A 27,779-nucleotide genomic window follows, 5' to 3' on the forward strand; every position below is an offset into this window, starting at 1 on the left:
GGACAGATGCTCCAGGTCGGGGTGCGAGGCCAGGGTCTGGGGGTGTGGTGGAGGGTGTGTGCACACTGCTGCAGGGCAGGAGTCGACCGCGAGCAGCCTTGTGCCTGCTTGACCAGCGGCTCGGCCAGCAGCACCCACTGAGGGCTGGGGCCATCTCCAGGGAGGGCCGGGAACTCGGGGTGGAGCTGGCCACGTCTCCCTCCCCTGAGCTCAGCTCCACAGGCAGACCCGGCCCCTCGGGTGTGGGCCGCGGCTTCCCGGGTGCGTTAGCAGGAAGCTGGACTGAAGGGGAGCAGCTGGGACTTGCACAGGGGCCGTGCCATGACCCCGCCCCTTCCTCTGTTCTTGACAACTGTTTCTGCCAGGTTCATGGAGCCTGCTGAGCCGCAGGCCGGGGCAGGCCGGGGCAGGCCAGGGGCCGCAGGGTGGCTCTCAGAGCGGGGGCCCCTTGCAGCTGCCGGCCCGGGCTTCGCAATGGCTGCTCTGTCCTGTCCGGTGCTCGCACCCGGCCGCTCTCACTGGGCAGGTGGCTGGCACCCTGCAGCCTGGTGTGTGTCACTCATGTCTGGTTCTTCCCCGATGCCCCAGGGTTTGTCCGTCTGCCCCTGGGGATGGCGTCCCGAGTTTCCACTGTGTGGCCCTGTGAGCCTGCAGGTGGTCTGTGTGAGGCCGCCCCCCCAGTCAGGCTCGTCACCCAGGAAGATGCGTTTTGGGGGGCCGGCGCATGGGGAGCCACGGGTTAAGCCGCTGCCTGTGACGCCAGCAAGTCCCGGCTGCTGCACTTGCGACGCAGCCTCCTGCCAGTGCACCTGGGAAGGGGCTCCGTACTGGGGCCCTGCCGCCCACGGGGGAGACATGGCCTGTGGCTGTTCTCTGGGAAGTGAACCAGATCTCTCCCTTTCTCTCTCTCCCTCTTTGTAACAGCCTTGCAAGGAAATAAATCTTAAAAAAAAAAAAAAAAGAACAAAGAAGCATTTTCACTTCTCTGGGCTCAGGCCACAGCAAATTTGCCACAGATCGAGCTGTGGCTGTGGTCACTGTTGTGGGCAGAGAGGGACAGGAGCTGAGGTCTGGCAGCTCCCTCCCCTTTCAGTGTGCTGTGGAGCCCCGCCCCTCCAGGTGGCCCCGCTCCCTGTCCCTCAGTGGTGGGAACTTGGCACCCTTGCTGGCTGGAAGCCCTCAGCATGGCTGCAGGATGTGTCCCCTCCCAAGTGCTTTAGGTCATTATAATAAAATTACCATGGGGCACGCCCACTCCCACCCTGCTCCTGATACGGTAGCACCTCCCATCTCCTACAAAGGGCGTGGAAATAGCCCCACGCCCCACCCCAAACCCCGCCCTCTTTTGAATATTCACTTTTTTAAATGGGGGCCACTGCAGGGCCGCAAGAGTGCGACCCTCTTGTCCTTGTCCCGGTCAGCAGCTTGGTCACACTGGGCTGAAGCACCCGCACTCCCGCCCTTCGGGGTGGGCTTCCTGCAGAGGTGTGAGCCCCTCTGCTGCCTGCTGGCCATCACCTTGGAGCCACCTGCCGAGGCCACGGGCTGGGAGCAGGGCCTCTGGGTCCTTGTCCTGCAGTGCGGACCCAGCCTTCATGGCTGAGCACTGCAGACAGTGTGAGGGGCTTGCCGGCCGCTGGCCACAGAGGGCACTGCACAGCATCCTGGCCTGCACTGTGGACCCCCAGGGTGCTCTCTGGTGTGAGGGGACCGTGCGGGAGGCTGACGTGGCCAGCTTCTAGCCAGCAGTGGGGCACTGGACGTGGAGTCCTGCCTACAGGGCGCCGTGCGCTGGACGTGCCTCGCCATCTGCCTCTTGGTCTCCACGTCGAAGGGCAGTGCGCGGTCTGCCTGCACCTCGTGTCTTCCGTGGTCTGCTTGGACCCCCCGTTGTCCTATGGGAGGCAGCCGAGGAGATCCAGGGCCCCCAGTGCCTGTCCACGAGCTGGACAGGGACTGTGCTGGGCGCTGTGGCTGAGTTCCTGGTCACGGCACCCAGCAGCCGCCAGCTCGAAGCTGCCCCCAGCGTTGCACCTGCCCCACTCCCGGCACAAAGCCCCCTCCAGGGAGGCAGGTCCAGCTGGCCACCTACACCGAGACCACGACTGGATGGCGGCTCCATTGCCGCGACAGGCACCCCTCACCGGCTCCCAGAAGGCCTTGGGCCATCCCCACACCCTGGAAGGACACAGGCCGCAGAGCAAGCTCCTGGTGCGCCGGGGCAGAGCCCAGGGTGCAGGTGTTGCTGCCGGCTGCTGAGCCCCGTCCACGCGCGCTGGCCGCAGCCGGGACCAGTGGGGACTGAGCAGGCTCAGGAATCTTCCAGGCCTTGTGGATCCTGAGGGAATACAGCCAGGCTCCGGGGGTGTGGGCTCAGGGCTGGGGGAGGGTGAAGGAGGGGCTCTGGCTCCCGCCCCTCACATCTGAGCACCTCCTCTCCCGCTGCTGGCGGCCAGGGGCAGGTGCACAGATTCCTCCATGTGGCTTCTCCCAGGATGGCTGGTGACGGGGGCTCTCAGGGTGCCTGTTGCTGGGAAGTGTGGGGGCAGCAAGGGAACCCCCAGGGCTCAGGGCACTCCTGGAGCCGGTGTCTGCTGCTGGGAAGGGCCACAGTCCAGCCGGTGGCCAGGGGCCTCCCTCAAAGAGACAGCTCTGCTTCTGCCAGTCCCAGCCATTGGCCCTGAGCCGTGGGACAGATGGCCCGGGCAGGCAGACTGCCAGGGCACCTGCCCCGCCCCCACCACTGACCAGAGGAGCAGATCCCCTCCCAGGTCCAGTTGTCAGAGCCAGGAGGCGGGCCTGTCTGATGCTGGCAGCTTTTACAAATCACAGTCTTCTCACAGCGCGCAAGACCAGGCACAGACCTGTTACAGAGCTCCACTCCCTTCCGGGTGTGCTGACGTCTGCCGGGGGGGAGGGGGCTGGGGCAGTGGGGGCTGTGGGCAGTGGGGGGCAGTGAGGGGTGGTGGGCAGTGGGGGCTGTGGGCAATGGGGGGCAGTGAGGGCTATGGGCAGTGGGGGTTGTGGGCAATGGGGGGCAGTGGGGGGCAGTGAGGGCTACGGGCAGTGGGGGGCAGTGAGGGGCGGTGGGCAGTGGGGGCTGTGGGCAATGGGGGGCAGTGGTGGGCAGTGGGGGGCATTGAGGGGTGGTGGGCAGTGGGGACTGTGGGCAGTGGGGGACGGTGAGGGCCGGGGGCAGTGGGGGCTGTGGGCAGTGGGGGGCATTGGGGGTGGTGGGCAGTGGGGACTATGGGCAGTGGGGGGCGGTGAGGGCCGGGGGCAGTGGGGGCTGTGGGCAGTGGGGGGCATTGGGGGTGGTGGGCAGTGGGGACTGTGGGCAGTGGGGGGCGGTGAGGGCCGGGGGCAGTGGGGGCTGTGGGCAGTGGGGGCAGCGGGGGCAGCAGCTCAGGGACGTGGGTTCCTGCCAGGTATCTGGTTCCCAGCTCTCGCCTGGTGCAGCCCTGGCTGTTGTGGGCATTCAGGGAGCAAGTCGACGGGTGGGAGAGATCTGTCTGTCTCTCAAATTCAAAAAAGGAAGGAAGGAAGGAGGACGGCCAGGGCTCGGTTCTGGTTCCGGTTCCGGTGGAGGGACGGGGAGGCAGAAGCGCGGATCGGGCCGAGGCCGCCCTCCGCCCTGGTGGGGGTTCGGCCCCCAGGCTCTCTGCATTCATACGCGTCTTTATTAGTGCATAAATACTAGAAAATCATCTGTGGAGGGTGCGGCTCACCCGGCCGACTGGGGGCCCGGCTTGGTGTGCAGGGTGAGGCTGTCCCGCCAGGGCTCGTACACCAGCGTGTAGCTCTCGGCCCTCTTGATGGTGAACCTGTAGGAGCGGCTGGGCAGCAGGTTGCGGACGGCGAAGGCGCAGGCGGCCACGGGGATCACGCCGCCGTGCGTGCGCTCCTGCTGCGTCCGCGGCTCCAGCAGCTTGAAGCGCAGCTCGAACTGCTCGGGCGCCGCGGGCTGCAGGGTGACGAACCAGCGCAGGCTGGCCCAGTCCTGGTGGGCCACCGACTCCTTGCGGTCGAACATGACCGGCGTCTTGGTGCTCAGCATGAGCCGGATGTGGGGGATCTTGGTGGCCCCGATGTCGGACACCAGGCGGTGCTTAATGTGCAGGCGCCCGGGCACCATGATGGCCAGGAAGCTGTCCATGGTGGCCGACAGGTCCGTCAGCCGCTGCTCCACCAGCGCCCAGCCGGCCAGGAAGGGCCGCGGGTCGGGCGACTCCAGCAGGGCGTCCAGCACGGCGCGGCCGCGGTCCAGCTGCTCCAGCAGGTCGCCAAGCAGCAGCAGCTGGATCTTGGTCTGCGCCGTCCCCACCTTCTTCATGCGCTGGAACTTCCAGGGGTCGATGAGCTGGAACATGGCGCTGGGCAGCACCAGCGGGTTCTGGTCGCCCAGGGCCAGGTGCTTGGGGAGGACCTCGATGTAGTAGGAGCACTTCCGGAGCAGCTGCACGCGCGCGTGGTGGCGCTTCAGCAGGTGGGGGCTCAGGTCCGAGGCCAGGAACTCCCGCAGGGCGTTGCGGCGTTCCACGTAGGTCCTCCAGGCCTCGGGCTCCAGCAGCTGCTGGTCCTCGGCCTCCTCCGCCTCCTCCACCTCCTCCTGGTCCAGGCAGGACTGCGGGCTGTCCAGCTTCATCTTGTCCAGGCCCAGGCCCCTCACCTGGAAGTTCATGGCTGGGAGCTGGGGGAGGGGGCAGAGGGCCGCAGGTGAGCTGCCACCAGGCCGCGCACACGGGTGGCCTCAGCGAGCGAGGGGGTGGCTCTGGGCCCGCACCCCTCGACTCGGACTTCTGTCCCCCACGCCGGTCTGGGGAGGGCTGCCTGGCGGACCCAGCAGCCAGACGCAGGGCTGGACGACAGCGCGTGCCGAGGGGCCGGCTGTCTCCCGTGGGGACGACGTGGGGCTCAGAGTGGGCTGTGGATGCTGCAATGGCTGCCGCCCAGCCGTGAGGCCCTGGTCTGAGGCAAGGTAGCGTCAGCCTTGGTCCCGAGAAGCATGGACCCCCGGGGGGGCACCTGGGGAACACCCTCCCCACGGGTTCTCCCTGGGCACCCCCACGCCTCACCGCTTACAGTGCAGAGGGACAAGGGCTCCGCCAGAGGCAGGGGGGGCGGGTGCAGGAGCAGGAGTCCAGGCCCCCACTCTGAGAATACTCAGGCTTGCTGCTCTCGGGGTGCTGGGGTCCAGTGACCGAAGGTCCCACAAGGGGCAGACCCATCCCTCATCTCACAGATGGGGGCCTGAGGCTAAATCGCTTGGTGGCTTGCTCTTGTCCAGGGTTGGAACCCAGCCACCACGCCCAGCCCCACAGTCTGCCCCCTCTTCCCTGTCCCCAGGCCCAGGGTGCCAGCCCTGGGAGTCAGTGGGAGAGGCCGGTGCAGCTGTGGTCCCTGGCCCAGTGCGGGGCTGGCCCTGCAGCCCAGCATCCAGGTGCCACCCTGGGCCCGGGGCCCCAGGGCTGAAGCAGCCCCCTGAGCAGGGCCATGGGCTTCCGGGGTGGGGAACCTCAGGCTGTGACCCCTGGCTGGTTGGGCGGGTTACAAGGGAGAGACCGAGCCCCAGGAGCTCGCCCAGGCCACACAGGTGCTGGTGGGGGGGAGCAGTGCCCGCCCCCTGTTGGCTGTGACCTTTCTGGGGCAAGGGTCTAGAACAGGCTGCCGGGACCACAGGGGGCATCTCGGGGTGGAGGACAAGCTGAAGCCAGAACCCAGCGCCCAGGCCTGAGTCCACCCTAGACGTTTCCCTCCGCGGAAGAGAACCTGGGCTGGCAGTGAACGGGGGCAAGGCTGCTGGGAGCGCCCCCTCCCCAGGCCTCTCGGCGGACCCCACCCTCACCCTCCTCCCGCCCACCTAACCGCCCCCCCCCGCCCCCGCCGCCGCCTCCTCTGCCGTCCCAGCGCCGTCCAGGCTGAGCCCACTTGCCCTGCGTCGCGAAGCCCAGCTGCTCAGCCACTTGCCCAGTGCGCGAGGGGGGGACCCAGTCTCGCGCCTGCCGGCCAGTGGGTTGCCAAGAAACCGCGGGCCCTTGTGACGCCCCGCCCGGCCAGGTGGGGGGGCGGGGTGCCGGGAGACCCCGCCGCGGAGGGTCGGGGGAAGCCAGGGACCTGAGGGGCGGAGCGCGGACTGCGCAGGGCGCAGAACCCGCCCACCGGCTCCACGGGACGGCTGGACTCAGGGTCTTCGCTTCCGTCGCTAGGGAGCGCGGGGTCGGGTCCGCGCCCTTCCTAGGAGGCCCGAGGCCCGAGGCCGCGGGTCCGAAAGCCGGGCTGAGCCAGCCGAGGCTGGCGGCCCCTTGGGCGGAGAACCCCTTTGGGCGGAGACCTCCTTGGGCGTCCGTCTGCGCACCGCGCTTCCCCTACGCCCCCGGGTTAGGGGCAGGGGCTTCCGCTCAACGCCCACTCGTGCGACCTCGACGGACTTGGGGAGGGAGCGACCTGCGAACCCTCGGGGGCCGGGGTGACCTGGCGGGAGGGCCCGCTCTGCAGGGGCTCCTCCGAGGGGTCCTCGGGCCCTTGTGTCCCATGCGTGTGTACGAGCGCGCTCGGGACCTCCGGAGTGCCCAGCTCGGGGTCTGCGCCCAGCCGTCCGCCTCAGCCACCTTGCCAGGAAGGAGGAGCAGGGAGCCCCTTCCCACCCGCGGCCTCCCCTGCCGAGAGCTAAGTGGCTCGACTCCCTCCTTTCCTCCCCCATTCCTGACTGTGATCCCAGCCTTGGGAGGGGGCTCCCAGAGTGGACCCCTGTAGGCCTGTACCCCACCCCCAAACCAGAGCAGGCCCTGAAAGCGGGGCTGGGGGTGTGTGACTGCCCCTTGTCCGCCACCCAGCCTGGGCACTCAGAAGGGCTCGGTAGATCACGCCCACTCCTGGGCCTGGGTGGGGGGAGACCCCACTCCAAGCTGCAGCCCACGGGGAAGGGGCTGGCAGACCTGACCTCCTCCCTGGTCCCACAGCCCCCTCCTCTGTGTCTGACTCCCCAGAACCCCGGAGCACGGTTGCCAGCCTCAGCCTCATACCCAGGAAGCCCCCTCCTCAAAGCGCTGGGTCCCTGGTGTCCTCCGGGCGCTGCAGGCTCTGTGGAAGCCGGGGAGACAAGCTGCAGAAAGGCCCACGGTCAGGGGTGGGTTCCCAGCCGGGGCCGCCGGCCGGTGCCTCTGCGTCCCCGCCGGGGCTGTCTCAGTGGTTGGGCCGCCGTGGGGCTGAGGCTGCGGTGTCTCGGTGTCTCCGTGTCTCCGCAGCATCGCAGGAGGAGGTGAGGCAGGTGGAGCCCAGCTGGAGGCACAGGGCAGTGGGGCCTTCATCTGGGGCGCGGGGGGGACTGCAGGTGCTGGGTGGGGGAAGGGCTGAGGAGGGGCTGGGGGGTGCTGCTGGGCAGTCCGGCAGGAGGCCCGACCCCATCGCTCCAGGCCTCCCTCCTTGGGGTGGGGGACTCTGGGGCCCCCAAGTGGTTTTTCAGGAGACATTGTTTTAGAAAGATTAATTAATTAGAAATTAATTAATAGGAGAGTCAGGGTGTGTGGGGGTGGTGGGGGCGCAGCTAGGTTTTCCATCCGCTGATTCACTTCCCAGGCCAAAGCCAGGAGCCAGGAACTCCATCCAGGTCTCCCATGTGGGTGGCAGGGCCCATGGGTCATTCTCGCTGCCTTCCCTGGTGTTGGCAGGGAGTAAAGTGGAGCAGCCCCAGCCTGGACGCCCAGATGCATGGCGACTGCCTGGCCTGGTTTCCTACGGGAAAGCATCCCTGTCCGACTCTGGTGGGGGGGGGCGGGGACAGAGCCTCGCTGCTGCATCTCAGGAGGAGGGAACTCCCACCCCCACCATGGGGCCTTGGCTACGGGCAAGGCTGGACGTCCACCATGCCAGGTCCCCATGTTCTCGGGAGACTTGGGGACAGGTGTGGGGCAGGGAGGGTGGCTCAGGGCTGGCCTGGGCTCCAGCTGCAGATGGTGCTGAGTCCCTGGGACCTCGAGGGCCTGACCCCACTGCAGTCAGCACTGGGAGTGCCCACTCCGGATGGCCGGCTTCCCAGGGCTGGGGGGCAGTCAAGGCTACAGCTGCATGCAGAACCCACGCTGGCTGGTGGCCTCCCCTCCCGTGGTTCTCCCCTCTCTGCCTGAACTCCACGCCCAGTAGGATGCTCCACAGCCCTCAGCCTGCCTGGAGCTGGGAGGCCGGCAGTCCAGAGCCGCGCCTCTCTGCACTGGCCACTGGGCATCTCCTGGCCCGGAGCGGCCCAGAGGGCACTTTGCATCGTCCCCGGAGCACCGGTCTGGGTTGCCTAGGAGCCGCCTCTGCTGAGCCCCTGCGTGCCACGTGCCTCTGCCGGGCGGGGGTCTGCCCTCTGCCCTGCACAGGAGTCTGATGAGCGAGATTTGGCCGCCATTCAGATGGTCCTGGGGCCGCTTGGGATGCCCTCGCCCGGTCCCGGGCCTGGGTGTGCGCCCCGGCTCTGCTGCCGCTTCCAGCGTCCTGCCGACGCACACCCTGCAAAGCCTCCGCGATGGCTCTGGCAGGCAGGCAGGGGGAGACTGCCCCTGGCCTCCAACCGTGCCCAGCCCCGGTCCTTGGGGGCATTTGGGAAATGAACCCGTGGGGGAGGAGGAACTCTACTCTCAAATAAGTGAATGAATGCAAACTTAAAATAAAGAGGCGCTTTTGTCGCGTCATCCAGCTCACGGCCAAGCAGACTGCAGTCGGTGGGGCCCGCAGCTGGGCGGGGGAGGAGAGCGCGGCGACCCCGCCCCAGCCCCGCCCCCTGCCCTCCCAGGCCCCGCCCCTGGGCCCCTCCCTCGAGAGCCCTCGGCCTGGGTCCGGGTCAGGGCAGGAGACCCCACTCCCGCTCCCGGGCGCGCAGTGCGGATCTTGGAGAGGAGGCTGTCCCTGCGGCCCGAGGCTGAGGGCCAGACACTGCTCCGGCTGTGCGCCTCGCTGCCCCGCGTCCGACCGGCCCATCCGGTGTCTCGGCCCTCGGGGGACCGTCCGAATCCCAGACCGCCCACGGACCCGGTCCCCGGCGCGGCCCGCTGCGCCCCGGCCGCATGGAGCCCTTCCTCAGGAAGCGGCTGGCCTTCCTGTCCTCCTTCTGGGACAAGATCTGGCCGGCGAGCGAGCCGGACGAGGGCGCGGGGCTCACGCCCGAGCCCCCTGCCGCTGAGCCGGCGCCGCGTGCGACTCCCGAGTCCCCAGCGCGCAGCGCCGCGGAGCTGAACGACGGCCGCGGGGGCCGGCCCTGCGCGCCCCGCCAGGACGGCGACTACGTCCCGGCCCCCAGGCTCTCGGGCCAGCCCGGCTCTGGGCCAGTGCCCCTCGCCCAGGGTGCCGCGGCCGCCCCGGAGCTGCATTCGGACCAACCGTGAGTAGCGAGTCCAGGGCTGGGGAGCGGCTGGTTCGTTCCTCGGTTGCTTCGTTCTTTCCCGCAGACAGGTGCGGATCTGGGACAGGCGTGGCAGGCAGCACCGCAGGCCGGGCGCCCAGCCTTGATGACCCCAGCCGGGGATCCAGTCAGGTGTCCCCTGAGAGTCGCTGGAGGGAGAGGCTGGGGGCCGCAGGGGGGAGGAGAGGCTCAGGCTCCCGCAGCGTGGGACGGAGAAGCCAGGCGAGCCGTGGGTTCACCTGTCCACGCTTTGCTGAGCACCTGAGCTGGGTCCAGCTGTGGGGCGGATGCAGCCCTGGCCTGCAAGGCTGCTCCGTGTGTGGAGCAGGCACAGGTGAGGGGGGAGTGTCACTGTCCCCTGACGGCTCCCAGGAGCCCTGGGGCTGGGGCCAGGACGGGTACCTGGCTGTTTGCAGAGGGAGGGCCTGCGCTCTCCCGGGCGGCTCCTTGGAGGAGGTGACCCCTTGGTTCAGACAGTCTGCAGCATGGCAGGTGTGCCAGCTTCCGGCACAGCCTGCAGGGTGGTGGACACGGCACAGGGACCTCGGGCGCCCACTGCAGAGCCCGCCCCGCCTCTCCCCTCCGTGCCAGCCCCTCTGGTGATGACCCGGCACCTGGGGGCCTCCCTGGGGCACAGACGCCTCGCCCGGCACCAGCACGCGGGGCTGGGCCGGCTGGAAGACAGTGGTGAGGGCAGCCGCCCTGGCTCTTGGCGTCCAGCCAGGCCTGAGCCCCAGGCCTGCCGCCCTCAGTCGAGCATCGGGTCTCAGCCTGCTCAGGGCCCCCTCCTGGGGGCACCCCCTGCTCCGACACAGCCTGCCGGGGGCCCTTACCCAACGCCTGCCCCCTCGCTCTCCCTAGTGGGGTGCTGAGCCGCCACTCTGAGGGGAGGGGGCACCGGAGGTGACCTCGGTGAGCAGCTCGTCGGAGGCCACTGGGAAGGACAGGGCAGGGCTGCTGCTCCCAGAGCTAATGACTGTTTGCCTGGGCCTGGAGATGAAAGGGCTGGCGCCATTCCGGTGTCATTAGCACCCCACGCCCCAGGGGAGACCCAGCCACATCCCCCACCATGCAGGATGTGCCCGGGGCCCAGCCTGCATCCGCCAGGGTCCCGGCACCCTGGGAAGGGAGCCCCGAGTAGACCCCCTCTCCCTGCTGGTGGACCCCGGCTGCAGTGGACAGAGCTGGGCAGTCTTGTCTCAGGGGGCCCCATGGCCACTGGGTGATCCAGTCCAGGCTCTGTCTGTGTCCTGGATGTCCCCCGACTCGATCCGCCAATGCCCAGCACTGCCCCTGCCCGGTTCACCCCCCTGTGCCCCTCCCTGGCCACCCCAGGTCCAGGACCTGCTTGTGCCACTCTCTCCAGCTGGCCTCTCAAGGAGAGAGGGCCGTGCCCACTCAGGGGGTACCCATGGCCCTGCACAGCCGCATCGGCAGCCCAGCAGCTCTGGGGGCAGCTTGTCCAGGTCCCCAGTTCCCTGTGGACCTCCCACAGGGCTCACGCTTGGAGGGTCCAGCCTGTGGCCAGGGCTGTGATCACGTGATGAGCAGGGAGGTGGAGGTCCCTGCACACTGTGGCCGAGGTGAGTGGTCAGCCTCACGGGCAGAGCGCAGCAGCCCTGGTCCTGCCCTGCAGCCCTGAGAGCCCAGCCGCAGGCCTTCCCACACCTCCGCAAAGCAGCCTTCACCCAGCTTCCTGGGGCTGAGCAAGGAGCGTGGGGTGGGAACGGGGAGGCGGCAGCTGGGGCTCCGCCTGCGTGGGCTGCGCCGTGAGGTGAGCCGGTTCCTGCCCTTGCAGCTGGTTCTTCCGTGGGATCACCCGGACCCAGGCCCAGCAGCTGCTGCTGTCCCCTGCCAACGCGCCCGGGGCCTTCCTCATCAGACCCAGCGAGAGCAGCCTCGGCGGCTACTCACTGTCAGGTGCCCAGCCCCACCGGCCACACGACACTGACCCGGGCACGCCAGCCCCAGCCCTGCGCAGCTGCCCGCTGCCTGCATTCCCACTTGCTCATCCATTCGCTCGTGCATGGGGTCAGGGGCTCATTCCTCCCACGAGCGGCTAGTAAGCGCCTACTGTATGCACATGGGCAGCAGGAAAGCCACGTGGGGCTCTTCTCGCCCCCAGCCCCAGGGCTGACCACCTCAGTGTCCCCAAGGCCAGATCTGGGCCAGTTCCCTGGGGAGGGCCATGGCTGCCGTCAGGTTGGGGTGGGGTGGGGTCTGGGCCAGGCTGCAGCTGAGGCCCCCTCCTTCCCCCCGCCCCAGTCCGGGCCAAGGCCAGAGTCTGCCACTACCGCATCGGCCGTGTGCCCGGGGGCCTCTACCTGCAGGAGGGCCGGCTCTTCCCCAGCCTGGAGGCCCTGCTCAGCTACTACAAGGCCAACTGGAGGCTGATCCACAACCCCCTGCTGCAGCCCTGCCTGCCCCAGGTAGGCCCCCGCACCCCTGCCACCTGCAGGCTGCCCCAGGAGCTGGGAGCCGGCCGGCAGGGAGGAGCCTAGAAGTGAAGCGGGGACCTGTCACTCCGGTCTCATAATGACGTCCCCTGGGACAGTAATGAGTGTTTGTGGACATGGGCTGGGCGAGCACAGCACGGGCCCCTGCAGCTCTGGGCCCCGCCCCCCTTTGCCCTGCCCCACCCCAGGCGGGCACTGAGCGCCCCTCTCTGCAGGGGCCCGAGCGGCAGGACCCGTGGGAGCGGCCTCGCTGGGAGTTCGCTCTGCGGCGGAAGCTGGGTGAAGGCTGCTTTGGGGAGGTGTGGGAAGGCCTGTGGCTGGGCTCCGCGCCCGTGGCGGTCAAGGTCGTCAAGGCAGGTGAGGCCCCGCCCCTCCCCAGGGCCCCTCGGATGCCCTGGGTGGTCCTGGAGCGGCCTGGTCTCCTGCAGCAGCCATGAAGCTGACCGACCTGGCCAAGGAGATGGAGGTGCTCAAGGGCCTGCGGCACGAGCGGCTCATCCGGCTGCTGGCCGTGTGCAGCGGGGAGCCCGTCTTCATCGTCACCGAGCTCATGAGCAGGGGCAGCCTGCAGGCCCTCCTGGCCAGTGAGTGTCCACCCCCAATGCCGGGCCTCACCGTCCTCACTGCCCTTCCCCATGTGGCCTGGCGGTCTCTGCCCTGGCTGCTGACGTTTGTCCAGGGTGGGCCAAAGGAGGGCTGGGGGCTGGGCCAGGCCTGGGCTTTTTCTGGAGCCGCTGGAGCCTTTGGGTTCCAGGGCTGGGTCCAGGCAGCGTGCGGGGGGTGCCCCAGCTGGGTCACCAGCCCCTGGGCCCAGCCCAGCCCCAGGGCTCCCATCCCCCCTCTGGTCTCTGCCAAGGGCCCCGGTGGCAGGTGCCAGAGCCCCTTCATCCTACTTGCTCACTGGCCGCCACCCGGAGCAGGTGGAGCTGCCCTCACGCCGGCTGGGAGGTGGGACGGCAGTGCCCACTCTGCCTCCCTAGCCGGCGGCCCCACGCCCTGCAGCCCTCGGGCCCTGCGCCTTTGCCCCCACAGGCCCTGAGGGCCGGGCCCTGGGCCTGCCCCTCCTGCTGGGCTTCGCCTGCCAGGTGGCCGAGGGCATGAGCTACCTAGAGCAGCAGCGTGTTGTGCACCGGGACCTGGCCGCCAGGAACGTGCTGGTGGGTGACGACCTCAGCTGCAAGGTGGCGGACTTCGGCCTGGCTCGGCTGCTCAAGGTCAGCAGGTGCTCCGGGACCAGGGTGGTGGACAGCGGGGAGGGGCGACGCTCTGCCCGCCCCCACCCACCGGCCCTCCCCCGGTCCCCAGGACGACGTCTACTCCCCGAGCAGCGGGTCCAAGATCCCCGTCAAGTGGACGGCGCCCGAAGCAGCCCATTTCCGCATCTTCTCCCAGAAGTCTGACGTCTGGTCCTTTGGTGTCCTGCTCTACGAGGTGTTCGCCTATGGCCAGTGTCCCTACGAAGGTGCCAGGCAGTCCTGGGGGAGGGCAGCCTGGGGGAGGGCAGATGGGGGGGCAGATGGGGGGAGGGCAGCCGGGGGAGGGCAGACGGGGGAGGGCAGCCAGGGGGAGGGAAGCCAGGGGGGAGGGCAGATGGGGGAGGGCAGCCAGGGGAGGGCATACCCTACCCTGGGAGTCGCTGGCCTGCCCCTCACGGGCGCCCTCCCCAGGGATGACCAACCAGGAGACGCTGCAGCAGCTGGCGCGGGGGTACCGGCTGCCGCGCCCGGCCGCCTGCCCGGCGGAGGTGTACCTGCTCATGCTGGGGTGCTGGAGGGACGGCCCCGAGGAGCGGCCCGCGTTCGCCCTGCTGTGGGAGCAGCTGGCCACCGTCCACAGACGCCTGCTCCCGGCTCTCGCCTGACCTGGACGCTGCTCCTGCCTGCAGAGGTGCCCCGCCCAGGACAAAGTCGCTTCGGGCCGGGGCAGGGGCACTGCACAGCTGGAAACCACCGTGGCCTGATCCTCACATGCGGGCATGAACACGCGTGTACACTCATGTGCAGGCTCTAACACCGCGGAGAGCAGGTGGCTGGTGTGTCCTGTGGCCCTGGAACTCTGTGCAGAGGGTGGGTGGAGACTCAGGGGGGCGCTGTGCCCGGGTCCCAGCAGCACTGGCCCCACACGTGTGTGCCCTGCACGTGTCAGGGGAGGCACCATCCAGCCACCTGTGCACACCAGGGCTCAATAAATGCGCACTGGTGGAGACACAGACACAGTCGCCAGTCACACCCCTGCCCCCAACCCGGAGCCTGGAGCCGGGGGCGCTGGGAGCACCCCTGGGCGGGATCAGGTGGCCGGAACTGTCCCTGGGGGCAGGCGGCCTGCCAGGCCCTCCTCAGCCTGGGAGGAACAAGGGCCCTGAGCAGGGCTGGGCGGGGGCGACGGTGTGGGCGCAGCGCCCGGGGGTCACTGCTCGGAGCTGCTGCGTGGGGCAGAGATGGACACCCTAAGACAAACCGGGGGCTGGGCCCAGGGGACCACATGGGGGCGGGGTCTGCACAGGGTCCCCTGAGACCCCCACCCCTCGGGAACCACAGGTTGGCAGCTGGGCCCCATAGGGTATGGCTCTTAGGGGGATTGCCAGGAGACATTGCCCACCTGCTCGGACCCTGGCAAGGGCAGGCACAGCAGGGACCCCTAAGCAAAGGAGAGGCCCCTCCCACTCAGAGCAGGGGCAGGCGGGCCAGGGCTTCAGAGAGAGGTGGGGGCAGGAGCTTCTCAGAGACGCGGGCGGGGGCTGCTGGGTGGGTGTTAATGGCGGAGGCCTTGGGTGGTGGTGTCCGGGCACGGGGCTGGCTCTGACCCCCAGGGACGGCACGGCTGGGGGTGTGGGTGGAGCCTGGGTCTGGCTCTGGCACCTGGGCCTGGAAGGAGAGACCTTGACCGGCCTTGTGAGTCTGGGGACTTGCCCAGCACGCCGGGCACTGAAATCCCCACTCTGCACTGCTGGAGGGTGGGGCTGCCCTGAGTCCAGAGCAGGGGTGGGCACGGCCGGGGAGGGGGACGGTGCAGGCTGGGTGTGCACAGCCCTGGGGGGAGTGGGGGGACAGTGCAGGCTGGGTGGGCACAGCCCTGGGGGGAGTGGGGGGACGGTGCAGGCTGGGGTGGGCACGGCTGGGGGGGACAGTGCAGGCTGGGGTGGGCACGGCTGGGGGGGATGGTGCAGGCTGGGTGGTGGAGCAGGTGTGACGTGGGCTGGTGCGGTCCTTGGCGCGTCAGCCGGGAGCTGGGCAGCTTTGAGACCGTGGGGCAGGGCCTCTCCTGCTCCCTGGTGTGGCTCCGAGCCTCCCACACAGGTGCACCTGCCACTGCCCGCCCCACCCCGGGGCTGCCGCAGAACCTGCCCTGCTGGGCAGCCCCTCGGGGAAGCCGGGGACGCTGCCCTCATTCCTGGTTTTGGCAGAAAGGTCCAGCTGCGTGGAGGAAAACGGAGCTAAAAGTTGTTTTGGTGAAAACTCAGAAATCCCGGCCCAGAGGGTCCTGGAGTTTGTGCAGACCCCCAGGAGCCGTGCCTTTGGCCACATCTCCCCCGCTGAGCTCACCCTTGAACTCCAGGTTCTGCCCCTGCTTGCCCTTGCCCCTCCTGCCTGTGGCCGCTGGTCCAGCCCAGGGTGGACGGGGCAGGGTCAGCGGAGGCCATGGGGGTCCCAGCAGGGATCGAGGCGCTGGGCCGAGTGGAGGGGCAGAGGCTATGAGCTGTGGGCGGGGGTGGAGGCCTGGCCTCACTTGCGGTCTTTGGACGCCCCCTCGTGTCCGTGCCAGGGAGGGCAGTGTCCCTTCAGCCAAGGGTCCCTGGGTCACGCCTCGCCCAGCCAGGGAGGCCTCCTCCTCCAGGAAGTCTCCCAAACCAACCCCAGGTGTCTGGGGCACTCCCTGCCCGGGGCCTCACCCCTGCTCCCCTCCTGTGGGTTCTGGCCAGGCAGGCGGCTCCCAGGACTGGCGTCCACTCTGCTGCCTGCCTGTGTGTGGCGGGGGAGGGGATGGGGCCCTCCAGGGAGGGGGGAGGTGCCCCCCAGGCCCCGCTCTGTGCCTCCTCCCTCAACAGCACCAGCCCCTCCCACACCCTCAGCTCCCCAGGGACCTTGTTCCTGTCGACACCTGCGAGGGCCCCTCCCGGCAGGTGTGTGAGTGTAGGCAGTGTGCTTGTGTGTGAGCACACGCGAGTGTCATGAGCACACGTGTGAGCACACATGAGTGTCATGAGCACACGTGTGTGTATGTGTGTGTGTGTGAGCGTGTGCAGGAGCCCTGCTGCTCAGGCCCTGCCCCAGCCAGTGTGTCCGTGCTCTGTCGGGGGCTGGGGTTCCCCACACGTGGGAGGGGCTCTGGCCACGGACGGAGGTCACCCAGGGCAGGGTGGTGGGCAGTGCCTCGGCCACGTCCACCTCTCCTGGCATCAGCACTCATTCGTTAGGGGCCTTCGGGGCGGGGATGGGCACGAGTGACGTAGCCTCAGTGGGTGCAGGTGTCGTGGGGTGGGAGTCGGCGTGGGGGCAGCAGGTGGTCCTTGGGCTGCGTCTCATGCCTGCAGGCTGTGGCAGGGCACCGGGCGCCTTCCTGGTCAGGGCCAGGGAGAAGTCCTCCCCAGCCTTGCTTGGCCCTTCGGCCCTGGCCGCTTCCAGCCGCATGGTGGGCTCCATCTGGCTCACCGTTGGGGGCAGACCTGGGCAATCTGGCTGCAGCCTCCACTCCGAGAGGTGCCCTCTGCACAGGTCCCCATCCCAGGATCTGTGTGGCGAGGGCCACAGCCAGCCAGGGAGGGGTGGGGCGGGGTGGGGTGGGGTGGCCCCTGCCCGCACTGTCTCCCCCTGCCCCCGTGTGGGCGTGCTACAGGCTCTGGCAGCACACAGGATTGGCTGCCACTGACCAAGGCGCTGTCCTTCCCCAACCTGCCCCAGCTTCTGGACCACAAGGCCCAGCGCCTGTCCTGTGGCTCAGCCCCACCGAGATCCCCGCCCAGCCCCTGTCCCCACCGAGGTCCCCGTCCAGCCCCTGTCCCCACCGAGGTCCCCGTCCCACCGAGGTCCCTGCCCAGCCCCTGCACACACAGTGGTTGGAGATCCCAGCCGTGATGAGGCTGTGGGTGGCGCTGCTGGCCGTGGTGTCCCAGGGGACCCTGTGTACCCCGTCAGGAGTTCAGGCCCCTGTGGGCCTGGTGTGGGGTGAGTGGGTGGGGCACCCAGCAATGCCAGGGACCCAGGCGTGCTGGAGGCCGCCACAACCCAGGAGGAAGGAAGTGCACACCGCACGGCCATCGCTGGCTGAGAAGCGACACCAGCTCCAGTGGCTCCTGGAAAGATTCCAGAAAACGCGGAGAAGTGCGACGGACGGGCACGTGTGATTCTGCGGCCAGGTAGCCCAGGCCACATGCCCCGCCACGCCTGTGCCCTGCGACACACACGCTGCAGCCCTACCTAGGGCAGAGGCCTCGCCCCAGGCCTGGGCAGTGATGGGGACTGGCTCTGAGCGGCCTCGGTGGGGTCTGGGGCCGCTGTCCGGCTTCTTGGAATACAGTGCGCCCTGGACACGAGCACACGTGTGTCTCGTGAGCTTTTCTCCAAGTGGACTCAAAGCCAGGCTCCTCCGAGAGGCCAAGGCCGGGGCTGGCGTGGAGGTGCCGTCCGCGCGGGAGCGCAGGCTCAGCCCCGCCGCTCCGCTCCCTGCTCCCAGCCTGGGGGCAGCAGTGCCGGCCCCGCACCCACGGGGAGACCGGGAAGGAGCTTCAGGTCCTGGCTTCGGCCTGGCCCTGCCCTGGCCGTTGCGGCCATCTGGGGAGGGAACCGGAGGGTGGAAGACCTTTGTCTATGTCACTCTGCCTTTCAAGTAATGAATAAATCTTCACAAATCATCAAAGTGCAAAGGTGCCCTCTCCAGGTGTGGGGGTCGCTTCTGGGCAGGTGGGCAGGGCTCTGAGTCACGCTGGGTGAGGAGAGCGCTGTGGGCACTGGCGGCCTCCGAGGCTCAGGGGCCGTGGCTGTCCCTCGCTGCCTGAGCGCCCCCTGCACAGCAGCTCCTGGGCCCCCAGGGCAATGTCTCTGCCCGCCCAGCACCTGGGGGCCCCGCTGTGGAGGAGAGGGAGGCCTGGGGGATGGGCAGGGCAGGGGCAGGGGCAGGGCAGTGGTGTCTATGGGGAGGGGCAGGGTAGTGGTGTCCACGGGGGAGGGCGGTGGTATCCATGGGGGAGGGCAGTGGTGTCCACGGGGGAGGGCAGTGGTGTCCATGGGGGAGGGCAGGGCAGTGGTGTCCATGGGGGAGGGCAGTGGTGTCCATGGAGGAGGGCAGGGCAGTGGTGTCCATGGGGGAGGGCAGGGCGGTGGTATCCATGGGGGAGGGCAGTGGTGTCCATGGAGGAGGGCAGGGCAGGGCGGTGGTGTCCATGGGGGAGGGCAGTGGTGTCCATGGGGGAGGGCGGTGGTGTCCATGGGGGAGGGCAGGGCAGTGGTGTCCATGGGGGAGGGCAGGGCGGTGGTGTCCATGGGGGAGGGCAGGGCAGTGGTGTCCATGGGGGAGGGCAGGGCGGTGGTGTCCATGGGGGAGGGCAGGGCAGTGGTGTCCATGGGGGAGGGCAGTGGTGTCCATGGGGCAGGGCAGGGCAGTGGTGTCCATGGGGCAGGGCAGGGCGGTGGTGTCCATGGGGAGGGGCAGGGCAGTGGTGTCCATGTGGGAGGGCAGGGCGGTGGTGTCCATGGGGCAGGGCGGTGGTGTCCATGGGGAGGGGCAGGGCAGTGGTGTCCATGGGGGAGGGCAGGGCGGTGGTGTCCATGGGGAGGGCAGGGCAGTGGTGTCCATGGGGAGGGCAGGGCAGTGGTGTCCATGGGGGAGGGCAGTGGTGTCCATGGGGCAGGGCAGTGGTGTCCATGGGGCAGGGCAGGGCAGTGGTGTCCATGGGGGAGGGCAGGACGATGGTGTGCTCAGGGAGGGGCAGTGGTGCCCATGGTGTGTGGGGCTCTGCTCTCTGCTGCCAGTGGGGTCCTCCCTGTCTCACGCTGGCCCCAGCTGTGGCAGGTGTGGCTCCTGATCCACCCTGGCTGCCCACTGCACAGGGCAGAGGACGCTGACCTCGGGTTCTCTGGGGCTCTGGCGGGCACAGCGCCCCTGCCCCGTCCCCAGGGGCTGCCCTGTCGTGCTGTCAAGATGCTGACTCTTCCCCTCCCTGGTCGGTGACCCCTGCCTCCAGTGTGGCTTCCCTCCCTCCGGCCGCACCTCCTCCACCCCTTCCAGGCCAGAACTCGGGCCTCTGGCTCCCCTGGTGGCGAGGAGAGGAAGTTCCCGGCCCCTGCTGCGCCTCCACTGCTTGGACCTGGCAAGCCTGCCCTTGGGGAGGGAGGAGCCTGTTGCCATGGCAACAGCTCCCTGCCAGGCTGCCTGGAAACTGGGTCCCCCCGTGGCCATGGCATCTTCCTGCTGCTCCCCTGGGGGGCCCCACCCAGCCTCAGGGGTCCGGGGGAGTGACCTGGCCGCCCCCAACCCGCCCCCAGCCGCACTGAGAGGTGGCCGCAGGGAGGACCCTGTCCTGCTGGCCATCCAGGACCCTGCAGACAAGGATGCACCCCCCCCCCAGTGCCTGGATCACTCACGCTTGGGACCAGAAGGCCACCTGCGGCCAAGGCCAGGGTGGGGGTCAGTCTGAGGCCAAAGGGCACCTCCCCAGTCCCACCATGCTGCCCCATCCCTGTCTGGGCTCTCTGGAGCCAGCGACACCATCCTGGATGCCAGTCCCCACCTGCCCTGCGCAGGAAGGCGAGCACAGGTGGTTATGAATTCACAGGCTATTATTAACCCACCAGTGACATCACCAGCAGCCAATGGGAGGCAGGTTTATTTCCAGGGCTGACGGCCTGATAATGGTTAATTTTAGCCGGATCTTCCTGCCCCAGGCTTGTGAAACCCCAGCCAGCCAAAGAGGGGGCCCGCCCAAGGGGCTTGTGAATGAGCCTGGGATGGGAGGGGGCTGAGGTGGGCGGGGCCTGTGCCTCTTCCTCCCGTCCTGCTCCCAGGAGCAGCCCTGGTGGGCTGAGCTCACCTCTTCTCCCATCGCCCCCTCCCTGTGTCTGCTACCTGGCCAGGACCACTGACCGGGACCAGTGACTGACCAGGGCCAGTGACCAGGACTAGTGACTGACCAGGCCAGTGACCAGGGCCAGTGACCCAGATCAGTGACCAGGGCAGGCGACCAGGGCCAGTGACTGGCGTGGCTGGGGCTCCTGGGAGCCTGTGATGTGCTCTCAGGGCACTGAGCGCCCCAGATCCCCAGGCCCTGCTCGGTATTGGTCTCAGTCTGCCCTTGTCTCAGATCCGGGGCCGGGGAGCTCAAGGTAGGGGTGCTGGCGGCGCAGCCCCTGGGGGAGGCAGAGGGGCAGTGAGGGAGCCCCCTCCCCAGGCCTATTCACAGCAGCTGGCTCCACCCCCGCCCGCCACAGGTCTGGGGGACTCTCCAGCCACAGCCACAACTCTCCACGGAGGACGCTGATGGGGGTCAGTATCCAGGGGTCAGTACTGAGGTCAGCACCGAGTGGTTGCTCAGTGCTGGCCAGTGGGCAGCTGCCTGCTCTCGCTCCGTGGTGCTGGCTGCTCAGTACTTCCAGTACCAGCAGCTACCTGGTACTGTTGCTGGGTCATCGTGCAGGGTGATTACCCGACCCAGACCATGCTCTGTGAATCCCAGAGCGGAGACACACCGTGGAGGGCGGCAGCTCGGCTTGCTCAAGCTCCAGGCTGTGGGCTGCCCCCTGAGGGGAGGCGGGGACCTCACATCTGAGCCCCCAGCCTTAGCCAATCGCAGCGCCCGCAGCAAGCTGGCCTCTGCATGCTGGCCCCGCCCCCACACAGGCGGGGAGGCATTAAATATAGAGACCAGCTGGGGAGGAGGGGCTGGTGTTTTCTAGCCAGGCTTTTATTTTTAAGTCCTGGCTCCTGTTTGACCGCATCAGCAGCGCCCGGAAGTGCTGGGTCATCCCCGAGGCCCTCCCTGCCTCTCCTCCTCTGCATCCCTGGCCATGGGGTCAGGGGTCCCTGGACTTGCGGTCTGCAAACACAGGGGCAGCCCCCAGGAGGGCCTGCCACTGTCCGGGGGCCCCACCCGACTGTCCTCCCCGCGGCCAGCCACGGGCATCACCCCAGTAGCAGGTGCAGGGGCCCCCACCTGGTGCTGCCCCTGGCCAGTCCCAGGGGACCCCGCCGGCCACGGGAACAGGCAGAGGGCTGTTGGCATCCACCTCTCCTCCCCCCAGACCCTGCAGACCAAGGCCTGAGCCGGGGGGGGGGGGGGGGCGGACAGCAGGGGAGCAAAGCCTGGGGACGTGATGAGGGCAGGGGCTGCGAGAGGCCCCCACCGTGACTCGCACCACATCCACGCTGCCTGCCCCCCGCCTGGAGCCCCGGGAGCTGTCCAACCTTAGGGACTCTCCCTCCCAGCAGGAGGCCCTCTGAAATCAGCAAGCAAGGGCTTGGCTCAGCCAGGGGAGGCCGTGGGCTGGGGGCTGGCTCCCTTAGGACCCCGGGCTGTGGCTGTTTCCCCAAAGCCCACTCTGCCCCACACCTGTCACCGATGTGAGTGGGTGCTGGGAGCGGCCGGGAGCAGGGGACAGAGGCTCCCCCCGGGGCCTCACGGGCCTGCTGTGGGCAGGGTCCCACCCAGAGGGGCTGCACAGGCTCATGAGGCCAGACCTGGAGCGCCCCCCCCCCCCCCCCCCGCCCCACTGGGACACAGACCAGGACTTGGGCTTGCTTCAGGCCTGCTCGCCTGCCCGTCCCTCCTCACCTGCAGACTCCTGCCCTGCTGTGCCCGCTCATCCGGGCCTCCATCTGCCCAGAGGCCGCGACCCCCCCTCCCCCGCCCCGCCGCGGTGTCAGCCAGGGTCTCTGTCTATGTCCCGGTACCCATCCCCCGCCGCCTCGCCGCATCCCGCGCTCTCCCTCCATCGCTGGTGCTCGCTCCCTCCCCCCGCCTCCCGCGCGCCCGCTCCCGCGCGCCCCTGGGCTCGCCCCGGCTGCGCCCGCCCGCGCGCGCCGCATTGCCGTACTGCAGGGCGCGGTGCATTGCGCCCGCACCGTCAATAGGTGGACCCCTCCCGGAGACATAAAACCGCCGGCGCCGGCGCCGCCAGTCCCTCTGGCTGAGACCTCGGCTCCGGGTAAGGACGTTCGGCCTCCGGGGCCCGCCCCAGGCCCGGCTTTTCGCCGAGGGACCTCTCCCCGGAGACCGGCCCGGGGCGCAGAGCGGAGCCGCTCTGTGCGCCTGGCGACGCCCCGCCGCTCGGCCGGGGCTGTGGCCGACCCCCGTGCCGGGGTCGGTCCCTGCGGGCAGGCGGGTGGGGAGGGGACCGAGGCGCTCTGGTGTGCAAGGCGGCGGCTCCGGGGGGCTACGCCGCCCAGCCGCCGTGACCTTGGGCCGCCCGGGCCCTGCGGGTTTGGGGAGGGTCGCAGCGAGCTGTCGGGGGTGGGGGCGGTCTGGCCTGTGCCGGTGCGGGGCAGTCTGGGGAGGACAAGAAGGGAGCTTTTCCAGGTCCCTGGCCGGTGTTCCCACCCCCAGGGTGCCGCAGCCTCTGTCTTCCCCTCCCCCAGTCTCCTGGCCTCTGGGGTCAGCAGTGGTGTGGAGGGATTCTCCTTGACCTCCAGGATGGGCAGGCGCTGAACCCCAGATTCTGGACCAGAGGGAAGAGGGGAGCACAGGGTGCCCGGCCGCTGAGCTGGCTGGCGGGAGCCTCCCCCCCAGCTGGAGCAGGGACCCCCTCCGGCCCTGCTGTCTGTCCCCTGGGGGCTGTCTGATGTCTGGGGGAGTCCCTAGCCAGGCACCACATGGGGCCTGCGTCCCCCCTGCCAGCCCGCGGGCAGGGACAGCGGAAGATGGCGCACTGACCGCCTCTCCAGCAGGTGGGGGCGGGGCGCTTGTCCCTGGCCCTGCGGCGGCTGGGGGGCCGGCAGGGTGACTCATCACCCGGCTGCACTGGTCCTGGGCTCCCCGGCACGGTGCCCCTTGTCTTCCAGGTGGGGGCTTTGCAAGGAGCAGGGGCGGGGGCTGCAGCAGACGGAGGCAGGGGCGGGGGCGGGGGCTCAGCTGGGGCAGGCCCAGGTGGGGGCTGGGGGCTCCTCCCTGAGCCACCCCCTCCCCGGCAGAGCCCCCGGCAGAATGGGCAAGGAGAAGACGCACATCAACATCGTGGTCATCGGCCATGTGGACTCGGGCAAGTCCACCACCACCGGCCACCTCATCTACAAGTGCGGGGGCATCGACAAGAGGACCATCGAGAAGTTTGAAAAGGAGGCGGCCGAGGTGAGCCTGGGCCCCAGCTGCCCCCCAGAGGCCCGCCCCCGCGTGGGGCTGAGGCAGCGCCCCCTGAGGACCCAGGGAGGGGGCAGGGCGGCCTCAGCTGCCAGGTCCCTGTTGGGGAGGGGCGGGCCTGCCCTGCAGGGGTCCACAGAGGGTTCCGGAGCCCTCTCCTTGCCCCCAGGGCAGAGGCTGGGGCTGGAGGTGGCACTGCCCTCACTTGTCCCGGGGCCTGGCCAGGCGCAGCTGCTATTAATAGCGGGACGACGGGCAGGCGGCCCAGCGCCGCTCTCTCCTACTGACCTGCTAGGGCCGCGTGTCCAGGAGGACGGCCCTCAGCTGACCTTGCCTCTTTCCTGGCTGAGACCCGTGGGTGGGCCGTGGCCCCGGCCCCCACCCCCAGCTCTGGGAGACACTGTGTGCGTGCGGCAGAGCCTGGGCTGGGCCCCTGGGAGGGGGGGAAGGGGTGCTCTGAGCCGCAGCCGGTGCCGGCTCAGCCCTGGGTGGGCAGCCCTCCTGCCCGAGCCCGGCCCGGCTGGACAGCACCTGCACCTCAAGCTGCAGCCCTGGCCTAGGCTGTGGGGGTCTCCCAGGTGCTTGCCAGCTGCGCCCGGCCCAGCTCCCCGGGGAGGCGAGAAGAGGAGGCGGAGCCTCACAGGCAGTGGAAAGAGCTGGAAATTTCCCAAGATTTTTTTCTGTTTATAAATAACAGAGGGGCTATTGATTTGGCAGCCGACACCCAGTGCGGTGCCTCTGGGTGACCCAGAGTCTGAGGGTGTCACCGACCTCAGATGAGGGGCCCCCCACCCTGGGAGTGGATTCATCCTGACGGCCTCCTTCGGGGAAGACAGCTCCCGGGCCCTCACGCCACCTGCTGGTGGACATGTGAACTGCTGCAGGGAGGACTGGGGACCCCTGCTCTCAGGGGCTGCTCCCCAGCCCAGGGCAGCCCGGGCACTGCGCAGGCTCCACCCTGGGCTGGGTGTGACCGCTGGGCCCTGGGTCCTGCCTGCAGATGGGGAAAGGCTCCTTCAAGTACGCCTGGGTGCTGGACAAGCTGAAGGCCGAGCGGGAGCGCGGCATCACCATCGACATCTCCCTCTGGAAGTTCGAGACCACCAAGTACTACATCACCATCATCGACGCGCCCGGCCACCGCGACTTCATCAAGAACATGATCACGGGCACGTCCCAGGTGGGCAGGGCGGGGGCGTGGAGGGGGCACCTCCCCTGCTCCCCCTCTCGGCCCCAGCCAGCTGCGGGGGAACAGGTGGGGACACAGGATGACCCCCCAACAGCTGTGGAGGCCAGGACAGGAACAGCAAGGTGTGGGTGACAGCAGTGGGCCCAGGCAGGCAGAGAGCCGGGCAGCACCCAGGAGGCCACACACTCGGCCCTGCAGCGAGGGACAGGGCCACAGGCGCTGATGGTGGGACGGGGCCCCAGGGCTGGGGGCCAGCGACTGCCCACCCCCGCTCCGCTCCCGCGGGCTGGGGTTCACGGTGCCGGGCCTGCCCCAGGCGGACTGCGCGGTGCTCATCGTGGCCGCGGGCGTGGGCGAGTTTGAGGCCGGCATCTCCAAGAACGGGCAGACGCGGGAGCACGCGCTGCTGGCCTACACGCTGGGCGTGAAGCAGCTCATCGTGGGCGTCAACAAGATGGACTCCACAGAGCCGGCCTACAGCGAGAAGCGCTACGACGAGATCGTCAAGGAGGTCAGCGCCTACATCAAGAAGATCGGCTACAACCCGGCCACCGTGCCCTTCGTGCCCATCTCGGGCTGGCACGGGGACAACATGCTGGAGCCCTCCCCCAACGTGAGTGCTGCCGGGCGCTGGCGGGGTCCGTCCTCCTCGGGGGCCCCTTCTCTGGCTGGGGGCCGTGGCCGCTGGGCTCAGGCTCACCTGCTTGGCCTCCAGGTGCCCTTGGGGGGGTTCTCGTGGTCTCCCCAGGCCAGTGTCCTGCTCCTGGAGTCTGGGTAGGGGCAACAGGGTTAGGGTTGGGTCTGGGAAGCAGCAGCAGGCCCGCAGGGCTGAGGACTGGCTCTCCGCCAGTCAGCTGGGCTCTGACTTGGCCCGAGGTGATGGTTTTGGACCAGAGACCTGTTTCTAGGCTCGCTCAAGCCCCGGGGGGCCCCAGGCCCAGATGGATAGCCCCTTTGCTCTGGCCAGCCCTGCAGCTGCCCACTGCAGGTGGAGAGTGTGCACCGGGGCCCTGGGAGCGGCGTGGAGCCCAGAGCCCCAGGACTGGGGACAGAGCGGGGCAGACTCCACCCCATCGCTGGAGGCCCCAGCCCTCAGGGCCGCCCCACTCACCTGCGCAGAGCTTTCTGCTGGCCCTGGGGTCTGATTCGGCTGTGGAGGCAAAGGACAGTGGGGAGTGGGGTGGACAGTGCCACGGGAGGCAGGGGTCAGCGGCTGGGAGCTGTGGGTGTGGCTGCGGCTGGGTGGGTTCATCGCCGGCCTGACTCTGCCCCTCCCACTCTGGTCATTTGTCCTGCCCAGGACCTGACGGCCAGGACCGGAGGTGGGAGGAGCTGGCTGGGCTGGGGGTGGAGGGGAGGGCTTTGCACCTGCCAGCCCCTCCCCCGGCCACCCTGATTCCTGGAGGTGGGGGGCAGGGCCCTCTCTCATGCTTCAGGGCTCTCTCTCACGCTTCCTCCTGGCCAGATGCCGTGGTTCAAGGGCTGGAAAGTGGAGCGGAAGGAAGGCAATGCCAGCGGCGTGTCCCTGCTCGAGGCGCTGGACACCATCCTGCCCCCCACGCGCCCCACAGACAAGCCGCTGCGCCTGCCCCTGCAGGACGTGTACAAGATTGGCGGTGAGCGAGCCTGGCCGAGCCCCGCCCCCAACTCCCAGCTGGCGGCTGTGGCCGGGCGCACAGGCGGCTCCGTGTGCGGGTGGGGGGGGGTCTCATGCTCCCGCCGCCCTGGGAGGCCCCAGCGCCTGCCCCGCAGGCACACAGCTGCTCTGTGGGAGAGGGGGTCAGCAGAGCCCCAGGCAGGGGTCCTCCGAGAGGGGAGTGGTCCCTGCAGGGCGACAGCCCCTCCCGCGCACGGCGGCTGCCTGGAGCCTCCTCTTCCTGGCGCAGGCATCGGCACGGTGCCCGTGGGCCGCGTGGAGACCGGCATCCTGCGGCCCGGCATGGTGGTGACCTTTGCCCCCGTGAACATCACCACGGAGGTGAAGTCGGTGGAGATGCACCATGAGGCGCTGAGCGAGGCGCTGCCCGGGGACAACGTGGGCTTCAACGTCAAGAACGTGTCCGTGAAGGACATCCGGCGGGGCAACGTGTGTGGGGACAGCAAGTCCGACCCGCCGCAGGAGGCCGCGCAGTTCACCTCCCAGGTGGGCGGCCGGGGGGGGGGCGTTCATCCACTCGCAGCTCCCCGTGGGGCGTGCAGCGCGGGACCGAGGCCGGGCCTTGTGTGTCCGCCCCAGTTCTGCCGGGGCCCGGGGCAGGGGCGCGGTCCCCCGCGGTCCCCCGCGCTTTGCTGACCCCCGAGGAGGGCCCTGCGTGGGTCCCCCGCAGCCCGAGCTTCCTCCGTGGCGGGCACTCGGGGCTGCAGCCTGACCGCCGCCGGCCGCTCCGCCCGCAGGTCATCATCCTGAACCACCCCGGCCAGATCAGCGCCGGCTACTCGCCGGTCATCGACTGCCACACGGCCCACATCGCCTGCAAGTTCGCCGAGCTCAAGGAGAAGATCGACCGGCGCTCGGGCAAGAAGCTGGAGGACAACCCCAAGTCCCTCAAGTCCGGGGACGCGGCCATCGTGGAGATGGTGCCCGGGAAGCCCATGTGTGTGGAGAGCTTCTCCCAGTACCCGCCCCTCGGTGAGCGCCGCTGGGCTCCGGTCGGAACCGGGCGAGCCCTTCGCCACGCGTGCGGCCAGGCGTGTCCAGCCAGTGGCCTGGGGCGCGGCGCACGTGCTCGCCGGGGCGGGGCGGGGCCTGCGAGCGAGGTCTGCAGGAGGGGCGGGGCCAGCGGGCGGGGCGGGGCCTGCAGGAGGGCGGGGCCGGCGGGCGGGGCGGGGCCCCGGGCGCCCAGTGCGCTTGCGCGCTGCCTCGCCGCCGCTGGCCCGTGACAAGCGTCCTCCTCAGGCCGCTTCGCCGTGCGCGACATGCGGCAGACGGTGGCCGTGGGCGTCATCAAGAACGTGGAGAAGAAGAGCGGCGGCGCCGGCAAGGTCACCAAGTCGGCGCAGAAGGCGCAGAAGGCCGGCAAGTGAAGCGCGGGCGCCCGCGGCGCGGCCCCCGCCGGCGGCGCCGCGCCCCCGCCCCCGCCCCCGCCGCGGCCGCGCGCCGCGCCCCGCCCCCCGGCCCCGCCCCGGCCGCGCGCCCCGCCCCGCCCCCAGACCCCGGCCCTGCCCCGGCGCGGCCCCGGCGCCGCGCGCCCCCGCCAGGCGCACGTCTGCACCTCCGCTTGTCGGCGGCTGTCGGTCAGCGACTGGATGCTCGCCATCAAGGTCCAGTGGAAGTTCTTCAAGCGGAAAGCGCCGCCGCCCCGGCTTCGCGCCCGCGCCCCCGCCCCGTGCCCGTGTTTCCAATAAACCGAGCCCCCGAGCCGTGTGCGCCTGCTGCTGGGGGGAGGGCGCCGGGGCAGGTGTCAGTGAAGTGTCCTCCCGCGGAGGCCGTGAGGGGCTGGGGGGCCTCCTCGGGGAACCCAGGACGCGGAGCCA

General features: G+C 69.6%; 3 protein-coding genes across 5 annotated transcripts; 2 read left to right on the top strand and 1 right to left on the bottom strand.

The window, feature by feature from the left end:
* Nucleotides 1-3,530: 3,530 nt before the first annotated feature.
* On the bottom strand, nt 3,531-4,681 carry FNDC11 (fibronectin type III domain containing 11). The gene has a single exon (XM_051829128.3). The coding sequence runs from the start codon at nt 4,679-4,681 to the stop codon at nt 3,725-3,727; it is 957 nt and encodes a 318-aa protein (XP_051685088.1). The 3' UTR covers nt 3,531-3,724.
* A 4,120-nt stretch (nt 4,682-8,801) lies between these two features.
* SRMS (src-related kinase lacking C-terminal regulatory tyrosine and N-terminal myristylation sites) lies at nt 8,802-14,037 on the top strand. Its single transcript, XM_051829123.3, has 8 exons — nt 8,802-9,358; nt 11,178-11,299; nt 11,645-11,808; nt 12,051-12,192; nt 12,264-12,419; nt 12,868-13,049; nt 13,141-13,297; nt 13,503-14,037. The coding sequence occupies exons 1-8, from the start codon at nt 9,045-9,047 to the stop codon at nt 13,694-13,696; spliced, it is 1,431 nt and encodes a 476-aa protein (XP_051685083.3). The 5' UTR covers nt 8,802-9,044; the 3' UTR covers nt 13,697-14,037.
* Nucleotides 14,038-21,957: 7,920 nt separating this feature from the next.
* Nucleotides 21,958-27,663, top strand: EEF1A2 (eukaryotic translation elongation factor 1 alpha 2). 3 transcript variants are annotated; one of them, NM_001082031.1, is made up of 8 exons: nt 21,958-21,968; nt 22,951-23,107; nt 24,117-24,296; nt 24,622-24,918; nt 25,771-25,921; nt 26,192-26,448; nt 26,700-26,934; nt 27,202-27,662. In NM_001082031.1, exons 2-8 carry the CDS (start codon nt 22,964-22,966, stop codon nt 27,327-27,329), a joined length of 1,392 nt encoding a protein of 463 aa, NP_001075500.1. In that variant the 5' UTR covers nt 21,958-21,968; nt 22,951-22,963; the 3' UTR covers nt 27,330-27,662. The 3 variants fall into 3 exon arrangements, with proteins under 3 accessions (NP_001075500.1, XP_069907365.1, XP_069907364.1); XM_070051264.2 differs by lacking the exon at nt 21,958-21,968 and adding an exon at nt 22,005-22,123 and having other exon boundaries at nt 27,202-27,663; XM_070051263.2 differs by lacking the exon at nt 21,958-21,968 and adding an exon at nt 22,736-22,821 and having other exon boundaries at nt 27,202-27,663.
* Nucleotides 27,664-27,779: the final 116 nt, after the last annotated feature.

Source organism: Oryctolagus cuniculus, chromosome 11, assembly GCF_051225735.1.
Source record: "Oryctolagus cuniculus isolate XC-2025 breed Fujian yellow rabbit chromosome 11, ASM5122573v1, whole genome shotgun sequence".
NCBI classification, from domain to species: Eukaryota; Metazoa; Chordata; class Mammalia; order Lagomorpha; family Leporidae; genus Oryctolagus; species Oryctolagus cuniculus.

Excerpts from the sequence above, each read along its gene's own strand:
- FNDC11 (XM_051829128.3), bottom strand. The coding sequence starts at position 4,681 with ATGAACTTCCAGGTGAGGGGCCTGGGCCTGGACAAGATGAAGCTGGAC.
- SRMS (XM_051829123.3), top strand. The coding sequence starts at position 9,045 with ATGGAGCCCTTCCTCAGGAAGCGGCTGGCCTTCCTGTCCTCCTTCTGG. Across the intron at positions 9,359-11,177 it reads GAGCTGCATTCGGACCAACC|CTGGTTCTTCCGTGGGATCA; the intron begins GTGAGTAGCGAG and ends CTGCCCTTGCAG. Across the intron at positions 13,298-13,502 it reads TGGCCAGTGTCCCTACGAAG|GGATGACCAACCAGGAGACG; the intron begins GTGCCAGGCAGT and ends CGCCCTCCCCAG.
- EEF1A2 (NM_001082031.1), top strand. The coding sequence starts at position 22,964 with ATGGGCAAGGAGAAGACGCACATCAACATCGTGGTCATCGGCCATGTG. Across the intron at positions 23,108-24,116 it reads TTGAAAAGGAGGCGGCCGAG|ATGGGGAAAGGCTCCTTCAA; the intron begins GTGAGCCTGGGC and ends TCCTGCCTGCAG. Across the intron at positions 26,449-26,699 it reads CCGCGCAGTTCACCTCCCAG|GTCATCATCCTGAACCACCC; the intron begins GTGGGCGGCCGG and ends CTCCGCCCGCAG.